At 38.8% G+C, this 11,467-nt stretch overlaps 1 protein-coding gene across 1 annotated transcript; it reads right to left on the reverse strand.

Annotated features, from left to right (window-relative positions):
- Positions 1–326: 326 nt before the first annotated feature.
- Positions 327–4,405, reverse strand: LOC149831676 (LRR receptor-like serine/threonine-protein kinase FEI 1). The gene is made up of 13 exons (XM_090013064.1): positions 4,336–4,405; positions 4,108–4,243; positions 3,932–4,003; positions 3,767–3,838; positions 3,544–3,615; positions 3,241–3,312; positions 3,047–3,118; positions 2,620–2,726; positions 2,343–2,522; positions 1,934–2,263; positions 1,562–1,816; positions 627–760; positions 327–548 (listed from the first exon to the last, which is right to left on the reverse strand). The coding sequence occupies exons 1-13, from the start codon at positions 4,403–4,405 to the stop codon at positions 327–329; spliced, it is 1,794 nt and encodes a 597-aa protein (XP_089869190.1).
- Positions 4,406–11,467: the final 7,062 nt, after the last annotated feature.

The raw sequence follows: 11,467 nt of genomic DNA on the forward strand, positions 1-11,467 counted from the left end.
CCATAAATATAAAAAATATATGAAGATAAATATCAAAAGGATATGATATGATGCCACGTATCATTGAAACAGATACGGGTCAAGTCAGACAATTGATCCATATCCTATCTGTTTTCGGCCCTTTGGTTTGGTGTTACCAAAACGTATAAATAGTTCCACAACTTTGTACAAAGGCTAGCAATTGCAGTTGCAGAGAGAATGGTTCATTCTCATACAAGACAAAAGTTATATTTACATATGAGACATAAGTAACGGTTTCCTAGCAACATACAAAACTAACCATGCCCTGTTGCATGCATGGTACAAACTGAAACTGACTGTCTTGTTTAACAATCTGAGTGAGTTTCATAGAATTCACTTGGACAGGGAGACATGGCCTCTTCTTCAAGCATCTGCAGGACCCTGTTCATCGAAGGCCGATTGCTCGGGTTTGCGCCAGTACACTTCACTGCTATGTCAAGAACAGCTTCAACCGTTTCCGGGTCGATGTCCTTGCATGACTTGTCCACTATCTCCTCCAGCCGGTTTTCTCTCATCAGGGTATTCATCTGCAATAGTTAGACGTAATATAGCACAGAAGAGAGAAAAACAAACAGAAATAAACTGAAAGTCTTTGATAATCTCACCCAACCAACTATGTTCAAGCCTCTCTTGACAAAGTCAGGATCTGTTGGTCTCTTCCCACTAACTAGCTCCAGTAGGAGCACACCAAAACTGAAAACGTCCGACTTCTCGGTTGCACGCCCACTGTGCAGATACTCTGCGTTGTTAAAAAAGTCATGCAGTGTCTTCAGATAAACTGGACATAAATTTTGAAAAAGAAGAAATGAAGCAAAAACACTGATACCAAAGCTGAAATAATCAGTTAACTTTTTGTTCATTGAAATTGAAAATTTTATCAGATGCTTATGAGTTATGACAGAATAATCGTTAATTCATCCATGAGAGTTCTATGAATATGATGGTAGCAAAGTCTCTTGTACAGATGCCATTGTTATAAGAAAATTGTGTGTGGAAAGACAAGCCTCCTGGTTGGATGCCAGATCCAAATGACTTATAAGTTGCTTCACTTCCTTGTATTTATGTATACCAAGAAAGAAGGTACCAAGAAAGAAGGTTCAGTATAAAAAATTTCAACAGCAAGAGGTATTTGATGAAAACCAATATCTGCGTGAAAATCTCAACAAGAGGAAAATTGGCACCATAACACTTGAATAATACTGCCATACTACGGGGTATCTAAGAGAAAGGAAAAGGAAAAAAAAAAACTTGAAAATCTAAAACCATGCAAGCAGAAATATTCTTCAGTTTTGAAACTAAAGCCTTTGTCAAAAAATGTTCCAAATTTCTGTTCTCCATATTGTTCAGTTACCAAAATTTTTGCAGAAAGATGGATCAGATGAATTTAAGCACCAAGATTGAAACATTGTTAGCTGAAATATCTAAACACCTAGTGTACTGTCCCATTCATCAGTAACTGAAGTTTTGATACAACTACAAAACTTTCAAGCTAAAGCGTCCTGTGGTTAAGCATTGAAATGAAAGATTATAATCATTATACCTGGTGCCAAATATCCAAAAGTACCAGCGACAACAGTGGTTACTTGGGTTTCACTATCTACCAGAAGTTTTGCCAGACCAAAGTCAGATACATGGGGCTCCCAGTTTTCGTCGAGTAGAATGTTGCTTGCTTTAATGTCCCTATGGACGATAGCTGGAGAGCAGTCATGGTGAAGGTACGCGAGCCCCCTTGCTGAACCAAGAGCTACTCTTAAACGTGCATTCCAGTTCAAAATTGGCTCGGATTCAGTGCCTTCTGGAATTATCATACATCAATTTGATTAGGCAACTGTATTCTGATGGATGGGCATAAGATATCATTTGACAGTACTACTGCTACTAACAGCCATAAATTGAAACAAGTAAAACGTACCATGGAGACAATGATCTAAGCTGCCACGGACTAAATAATCGTAGATGAGAAGTTTAGCAGAAGGAAAGCTACAATAGCCCCGCAAGTTAACAAGATTTATATGTTTGATGCTGCCCAAGATCTCAAGTTCCCTCTCAAAAATCTGGTCACATCCCTCACGATTGCGATCAATTCGCTTAACGGCAAATGCACCATCATCCATCACAAGCTTGTAGACTGTTCCAAATCCTCCAACCCCAACAACATCAATTTCATCAAGTAATTCAATCCTTTTGACGATATCATGTGATGAATATGGCAGGTCTCCATGAAAAGTTACAAGCTTGGCACCTACAGGAAGAATCATGAAACTCACTTAAAATGAAATGGACGTGGATACTTAAAAGCACGTAGAGACATTACAACTTGCCTGAATCTGGTCCATACTGCTTGTGCACTTTCGAATACGTTTTGCTGAATTTACCATCTTTGGATAACAAACAGGCCCAGAGGAAGCCAAGGAGAAGCAACAGAGAGAGACCCATTGCTGACATGGCCCCGATAAGAAGAACATACAAATTTCGCGACATCCTTCTCGGTGGAGTTACAGCTGCAGAAATAACATGAAAATTTAGATCAAATTTTGACAATTTTGCAGAAATATTTTTTTCGAAAAGAAAAAGAAAGCATATATTGTGCCAACTTGCCAGGCTCAGTGTCATTCACTTCAATCGGAAGCACGGCAGGGAATCCCAATGTAGTTCTACACATCTTTTCAATTTGATGTCCACACAAGTCCAAATTGCCAAGGAAACTGTGTTTTTAAGCAGAAAAGTAAAATCATAATTTGATGATATAGTTTCATCGAACATTCTGGTGGGACCATACAGTCATGGATTAACACTAGTCAAAATGTGGGTATTTAGTTCCTATCACAGTGCATACAACCACAAATAGGTGTTTCTCATCTTGGTATGAATCACATTGCCACAATAACACAATTCAGATCCGTATGATCAACTCTCTTGAAGGTCAGCATAATAACTTTCAGTTTTGGCTGTTCATAATGTTGGTGAAATAAGAGGTAAACAAAATGGACAAGGTCTAATAATGATGATGACGATGAACACTTACGAGTAGTTGCTGAAAGTGCCCAATGCCCCAGTTTTTGGTATTTCACCTGACAAAAAGTTAGTTGATAGGTTTCTGCAAAAGAAAAGAAGGCACCACTTATAGCACAAACACAAGCATGGCTGTGAAGAAAGACTAAAATACATAAGAATAAGATTACAGAAACAAAAAACACCAAGAAGCCATCAGAAACTTACAAGAAGTGCAATCTCGTCAGATGACCCAAGGAAGAAGGAATAGACCCTTTGAGCAAATTACTGGAAAGGTCCCTAGAGATAATGTTTGAGAAATGTATATTAAATGCAGATAGTAGCAAAAGACATCTTTTCCTATTCTTTTTCTTCTAACAACGTTATGCATTTGGCGTGATGGAAGTACAATGAGTAAAACAAGCATGTGCAGTCGGATCGCCGTAAGCGTTCTCCAATCATATGTTTGAGAACCAAACTAATGTTGGTTTGAGCAAAATAAATAATTTAAATTGGTAGTGTAGGAATTACAAGATTAGGAGACGAGACAAGTTCCCCAGCTCTTTTGGTATCTCTCCTTCAAGATAATTAGATCTCAAGTACCTGAATGAGTGGAATATAGTTAATGAAGTATTGCAAAAGTAAAAGATGCAAACAAATAGCAGAAGTTTGAAGAAGTATAAAACGTGAAACAGATGGAAACAAAAATCAAGGTGAAAATGTACGAAAGATTTCCCGAAATCTTTTCACTTACAAAGCTCTGAGTTCAGTTAAGTTGCCAATCTCAGCAGGAATGTTGCCACGAAAACTGTTCCCATGAAGTGCACTGATGGGAGGAGAAGAAAAAAAAACAGAAACAAAGTCATCCAGAGTACTAAACTAAAATACACAAAAAGATTTCTAGCCAAACACCACTTACAGTCTTTGAAGTCTGCTGAGCTTTCCAATGGTTGGAGATAAAGTCCCTCCAAAACGTAGATAGGGCAAATTTCTGAGAAAAACATCAACAAGGCCCCATTATAAAGATGAGACATGGTTACAAATTTAAAGAAACAAAAACAAAAGAGTGAATCAAACCATTATGGGCTTTCTCACATTGATCTGACTCTCTGATCATGGGGGTCACAGCTAATCCCAGTCCAGTAACATGGTGTGCTATCTGAACTTCTCCAGTTACTCAAAAGCTGATGAGTGTCATTAAGAGCCATCTTCATTTCAAGCAATGATCGACCTGACAATTTTCTCCTTGTTCACTTTTAAATCTAACTGGGAAGAAGAAGAGAAACATAAAACCAAGAGAGAGAGAGCATGGATTTTGCTCACCATCTTGAGTGAGGGAAGCAACAGTACTAAGGAGGCAGGCTGCTGCCACAGAGATAAGCAAAACCCACATCACCGTTTTCATCTTTGAACAAGCAAAACAGATCAGATGAGAAGATGGGTACAGAAAAAGAAGACAGGGTTGTGAATGTTTGTGGGGAGGCCTGTTTTGGCTTGGATGGGAAGGAACGCAATGGAAAAGGGAAGAGAGACGATGTTGGGGGGCATTTGATGTGAGTGTTTCCATATTAATTGTCACTTTAAAAACTTCTTTAGTGCGCAGCAGAGAAAAAGAAAGTCGGAAGAGGGGCATTGGAATCCGTGCTACAGTGTAAAACTAGCCGTTGTACTCACCACTGTGGGTGAGACTTAAAAGAGAAATGGGATTGAACTTAGCCTCCAAACTTGGAGACCAAGACTGATGGGTTCTGCATTAAAACATGTAGGGTTTTTTGTTTTTGGAAGTATTATTTGGGACAGTTTTCCTCCTGGACGTTGTAAGAAAATATAATAAATCAGTAGGGTAGCAGCACTTAGACGAGAGCAGTTGACCGTGATATTGCATATGACAATAAAAATATTATATACCATCATCACCGTACATCTCACTTGACGGAACCATGAAGGTGTGTGTGGGCTCCACGGTTTTCAAGAGAATAAGTGGAGCCCATTGGTGAAAATAATTTTTTGCCTTTGATAACTTTTGCAATAGTTTTTTTGCTAACTTTAGCAAATGTTAATACAATAGTTTAACACAAGGTGACGTGCACTCAGAGCTCCTACCAAACAAGTAGAGCCCCATTGGTAAATAGAAATTTTTGCCTATCATTGCAAATGAATTTTTTGTTGTTGTTTTAGTGTGAGAAAATTGGAAAAAAAACTGAGAGAAAGCTGAAAATAATGGAGGAAGCTCTGCTTATCCCACCCCATGGAATGAGATGTGTTGTTGGTTACTGGTTGTTCGGCATGTTTGGAAGTAAAAAAAATCAGTAGAAAAAGCAAAAGTATGAAAGAAAATAATTGCATTTTTCTAATCGTTTCAAACAGAATTTTCTTTTTAAGAAAGTATTATTATATACAATCATCACCGTACATCTCACTTGATGGAACCATGAAGGTGTGTGTGGGCCCCATGGTATTCAAGGGAATGAATGTGACTCGGGTTTGGCAATAATATAAAAAGTGAAAACTCCCTTTTGCTGCAAATCTACGATTAAAAAGAGTTAAGATTACCTAAACTAAGGTTGTGTTTGGTGCTCCTTCTTGAAGCCTTTTAGTGGGTCCCACTATATTTCAGATGAGAAGGTGTTTGGATGGTTAACTTCAGGGCTCCTTTTTCATTTGGACTCGTGTTAAATCATTAAAATAGGAAGGAGAAAAAAAGCTCATTTTCACGTCACGAGGAGCGGGAAAGAGTGAACGAACGTCGCTCAAGTTTTCTCTCTGCCTCTGACCTACCATTGTCTTGCCTTCTCTTCAACATCTTTCTCTAATCATTTGATCTCATACCAACTCTACGATCATGCCATTGATTTCACATTCTATAACCCAATGATTTGCGGCCGGTCTCAAGCCCAACGATCATGAGTCTCCCTTTCTCGTCAAGGTGCATGTAGACGTTCATGCTTTAGCGGAGAGTAAGAAGAAGATCTATGGTGGTTTCATGAATTTGGGTTTTGCTTATGTAATAGTGTTGGATGCAGGAAGAGGAGAAGAGGGAATTCAAATAAATAAAATTTTGGGGACCACTCTTTTATGGAGTGTGTTTGAACTTTGATGATGTGGAATAGTTTTATATTGAAGGATTTCAAGAAAGTTGTGGGTTTTATAACCTACATGGAGATTCTAACACTTGTTTCAAAGAACCAGTTGGATGACTACCACACACACGCATGCATGCATCGCATCGCATCATGTCAAGCCGGGTTCAGGTTTGAGTAATTGGCCCTTTAGGGCCATATCCATTTGAAGTCCAATGATCTTTTTGTCCCGAATTATTATTTTTTTATTTGGATTAAATAATGGGTTAAGAGAAATGGATAACGGATCGATCCGTTATCGGGTCATGACCTCTCGTATTCTATAACGAGTCTCTTTCACATTTTGTAACCGTTCATGGGTTATAAAACATGGTTAGGGCTGGGGTTACATATACACAAAGTCGTCTGGCTCTTGTGACCATCATTTTCTCTCTCCTTGTTGCTATCTCTCTCTCGCTCTTCTGTGTTTCTCAGAAAGGGGTTTTCTGCAATATCGGCTTTGAGAGGTTGTCTTTGAAGGATGATCTACCATCGGAGTACAGCGATCTAGATCGTCGAGGTTATTGTATCCTAGGGGAAGGACGCCAGACCCTATTTGCACCGTATGTGGAGGTGAATCTTCTCTAAGGGGAATACTTTCATACGCCTTAGCATGTTAAATAATATTAACATGTTATTGTTGTTTTTATTATATTTTATGCATCTGTTTGGTCATTTGCATTTGTCTGGATTTTGGTATAATGTGAAAATTGACATGTTTTCTCTTTGTTTATGTTTCGATCGACTTTCAATCATGATTATCATGTTGATACCTATTATGATTTCTATCATGATGTTGATTGTGAAACGCTATAAACTGAAATTTAATCCAACAGTCTTAGAGAAGATTCTAAGCATGTCGACTTCATCTAGTTTTGTACCAAAAGTGAACATGTCTGGTATGCCTGAAAATTTTGTCGGTCAGAATTTCAAGCACTGGCAACAACGCATGAAAATTTGATTCACGACTATAGGTCTGTTATCTGTTCTAGAACTCGAATGCCCTTCGGTTTTTTAGACTGACCATGATCCTACTGCGGTTAATGCAGTTGTAAAGTGAAAAGAGAAGGACGGTATATGTCGTGGTTGCATTATATTGGCTCTATCCAATACCTTGTTCAATGTATATTGTTCCCCATCTACCACTGCTAAAGTCTTATGGGATCAACTTGATAAAAAGTACAATATTGAAGACCAAGGTCTTGAGAAGTACTCGGTTGCCAAGTTTCTGAAATATCATATGGTAGAGGGCAAGTCGGTTAGTGAACAGGCACACGAGTATTTGTTGTTGCTTCACAATTTAGCTGAGGCTAATATAAAACTTTCTGAGAAGTTTCAAGTAATGACCATCGTGGAAAAATGTCTTAAGTCTTGGGTAGACTTTGGTATGTCTCTCAAGCACCGTAGAGAAAAGATCTCCCTAAATGATCTTATCGTAGCCATAGCCATTGAAGAAGAGCATAAGAGTCAAAAACAAGTTGTGATGCCAAGAGAACAACCTAAAGTCAATATGATGATCGGATCTTTTAAAGGCAAAAGACAAAAACCGAAACTTGCAATGAAAAAACCAATTTAAACCTAAGGCCAAAATCCAGAAGAAGGCAAAGAACAAACCATGAAGGAACTGTAGACAGGTTGGGCATGGGCTAAGGAATGTCCTTCCAAGAAGGACAAGGATCATGGGACCACAAATGAAACGCCTCAAGTCAATATGGTGACTGAGGTCGTTGGGACCAATACTAGGTATGTTTCTGTTAACCCACAAATCTATCATGTTTATGAGCCGACTGAGTGGCTGGTTGACGCTGGGGCTAATGTGCACGTTTGTGCTGATAAGTCTGTCTTTATCTCATACCAGGCTGCTGAAGGCAGATCCGTGACTATGGGCAACTTAACGGCTACAAAGGTGTTAGGAATTGGATGCGTGGATCTAAAGTTTTCTTCATGATGAGTTTTATCTCTAGACAAAGTGCACCATGTGCCTGTAGTTAGAAGGAACATTTTAAGTGTTTCATGTCTAGTTAGAGAGGGTTATGAATTCAATTTTAAATGTAATGAAATTGTTATTTTACATTCTGAAACCTTTATTGGCAAGGGGTATTTAGATGATGGTTTGTTTAAACTTTGAGTTTAACATGTTTGCAGTAATAAATTAGAGAATGATGTTTCTTTTGATTCATTGTCTAATATTACTTATAATATAGAATCATCTGATTTGTGGCATAATAGATTGGGTCATGTGAATTTTAATTCTGTAAAACGCATGATGAATTTGAAGATGATTCATAAGCATTCTATAGATAAAACTAAAAAATGTGAAATTTGTGTGCAAGCAAAACAATGTAGGAAACCATTTCATACAATTGTTAGAGATTCTGAAATATTGAATCTGGTGCACACAGATATATGTGAGTTTAATGAAGTGTTAACCAGAAATCATAAAAAGTAATTTATCACTTTTATAGATGATAGCACTAAATATTGTTATGTGTATCTGCTAAAATCAAAATATGAAGCTTTTGATAAGTTTCTTATTTTTAAGAATGAAGCAGAAACACAAACTGGTAGAAAACTTAAAAGATTGAGGTCTGATAGAGGGGGAGAATATACCTCTAACAAACTTGATGAATATTGCAAATTTGTTAGCATAGTTCATGAGTTTACCGTTCCATATTCTTCTCAGTCTAATGAGATTGCAGAAAGGAAGATTAGAATCCTAACTGACATGATAAATGTTCTACTTGGGAGTTATGGTACCTACCTATATGTGGGAGGGATGCTCTGAATACGGCTTGTCATATTCTGAATAGAGTTTCTCAGAAGCATAAGGATAATAGTCATTTTGAACTCTGGAGAAATATGAAATCTAGCTTGAAATACCTTAAAGTGTGGGGGTGCCTTGCAAAGATACTCATTTTAGAGCACAACAGGAAGAAGTTGGGTCCTAAAATCGTAGATGTTGTCTTTTTGGGTTATGTAGAGAACATCTATACCTACAAGTTCTTAGTAATTAAGTTTGAGATATTTGGCATATATGTAAACTCTATTGTTGAGCTTCGAGAAGCAACATTCTTTGAGGATGTATTTCTCATGAAAGTTGGTGTACCTCAAGATCTTTCTTCTTTAGATATACTTTCAACTGCTGGTTTTATTCCCGAATATGTAAAAAGGATGACAGATGTGGGGGGTTGAGCTATTTTGTTCCCATCCTAGACCAATTAAGTCTGAGGAAGTGGTTGAATAAAAAAGGACCAATAGACTTCGAATTACCAAGGATTTAGGAAGTGATTATATCGCTTACCTTATCGAGAATGATCCCCCTACTTTTCGAGATGCTATGGCATCACCTGAAGCAAGACATTGGAAAGACGTCATAAAGAGTGAAATGGACTTCATTGTCTCTAATGGCACTTGAGAATTGGTTGACCTCCCTCGTGGTAGTTCCATTATTAGGTGCAAATGGATCTTCAAAAAGAAGTTGAAACCAGATGGATCTATTGATAAATATAAGGCGAGACTGATTGTCAAGGGGTTCAAACAAAAGGAGGGAATAAATTATTTTGACACCTATTCTTCGGTTACCCGGATGACCATAATTAGGGCACTTATTGTATTGGCTTTCATTTATGATCTTTAGGTCTATTAAATGAACGTGAAGACTGCCTTTTTACATGGCAATCTTGAAGAAGATATCTATATAGATCAACCTGAGGGCTATGTGGCTCCTGGTAATGAAGATAAAGTTTGTAGACTTGTTAAGTCTATATATGGACTAAAACAAATCCCTAAACAATGGCATGAGAAATTTGATAACGTTATTTTATCATTTGGCTTTGTTATCAATGAATCTGATAAATGTGTTTATTGCAAAGTTAAAAGTGATGCTTGTATCATTTTTTGCCTATATATAGATTATATTCTATTGTTTGGTTTCAATATAAGAATTGTGAATGTGACGAAGTCGTTTCTTAGTAGTAAATTTGATATGAAGGATATGAGTGTTGCAAATGTGATCTTAGGCTTAAAGCTTACTTGTTCAGCTGATGGTATAGCTATTTCCCAATCTCATTATGTTGAGAAAGTTCTTGAGAAATTTGGCTATAACTACAGGAGATCTGTAGCAACTCCATATGACTCTTCTACTCCTCTTTATAAGAATACGACTGGTATTCCCGTGTCTCAATTAAGGTATTCTCGGATTATTAAAATTTTGATGTATCTTGCAAATTGCACGAGACCAGATATTTCATTTTCTGTGACAAAATTAAGTAGATACACAAGTTATCCAAATCGCACTCATAGGAAGGCATTGAATAGGGTACTTAGATACCTGAAAGGAACCATTTCTTTGAGTTTGCATTACAAGAGATTCTCTACCATTCTTGAGGGATATAGTGATGCAAGCTGGATAGCCATGAACTCTAGGAGTTATGGCGTAACATGGTATGTATTTACCTTGGGTGGCGACGCAGTCACCTGGAGATCAGTAAAGCAGATCTTGTCACGGTCTACTTTTGAGGTTGAGCTCTGTGCTTTAAATATCACAGGAATGAAAGCTAAGTGGTTAAAGGGGCTTCTTGAGGGACTTTCTTTAATGAGCAAACTAATTCCTCACTACAAGAAAAATTCTAATTAGCGACGGATATTTGCAACAGAAAAAATCCGTCGCAAAGTAGCGACGGATTAGCGAAAGAAAACTATTTGTCGCTAACATTTGAAATATTTGCAAACGTAGCGACGGAAATATTTCCCTCGCTAAATCCGTCGCTACTTAGCGATGAATTAGCGACAAAAATTTCCTGTCGCCAAAACACTACAAAAAAATACTAATTAGCGATGGATTTAGCGAGGAAAATTTTCTGTCACTAATCCGTCACTATTTAGCGACGGAAAAAATCCCTCGCTAATTTTCGATTTAAACCATCCCGCCTGAGGCGCGAAATTTTCCCTCCCTCCTTCCCCCCCCCCCCCCCCCGTTTGATTTAAATCGCCCTTCCTCTGACGATGCGCAGCAACCCTCCGAGCGTCCTCCTCCTCCCGCTACCTCTCCCTCGCGTCGTCCTCCTCCTCCTCCCGGCGGTGCCCCTCGTCGGTCTCCACTGCCCGTCCTACCTCTCCCTCGCCTGAGGCCCTCCGAGCGTGACTGGCGTCGGCCCCCGAACCGTCCTCCTCCTCCCGCTACCTCTCCTCTGCGCGCCATCCTCCTCCTCCCGGCGGTGCCCCTCGCCGGTCTCCACCGCCCGTCCTGCCTCTCCCTCGCCTGAGGCCTTCCGATCGTGATTGGCGTCGGCCCCCGGACCGTCCTCCTCCTCCCACTACCTCTCCCCCGCGTCGTC

Source organism: Nuphar pumila, chromosome 7, assembly GCF_984573655.1.
Source record: "Nuphar pumila chromosome 7, dmNupPumi1.hap1.1, whole genome shotgun sequence".
In the NCBI taxonomy this organism is placed as follows: Eukaryota; Viridiplantae; Streptophyta; class Magnoliopsida; order Nymphaeales; family Nymphaeaceae; genus Nuphar; species Nuphar pumila.

What these genes read in the sequence shown, in the direction of transcription:
- LOC149831676 (XM_090013064.1), bottom strand. Translation starts at nt 4,405, where the DNA reads ATGTGGGTTTTGCTTATCTCTGTGGCAGCAGCCTGCCTCCTTAGTACT. An exon ending in AGTGAATGACACTGAGCCTG is followed by an intron (nt 2,523 to 2,619) that starts GCAAGTTGGCAC and finishes TTATTTCTGCAG; the next exon opens with CTGTAACTCCACCGAGAAGG. An exon ending in CTTAGATCATTGTCTCCATG is followed by an intron (nt 1,817 to 1,933) that starts GTACGTTTTACT and finishes TGATAATTCCAG; the next exon opens with AAGGCACTGAATCCGAGCCA.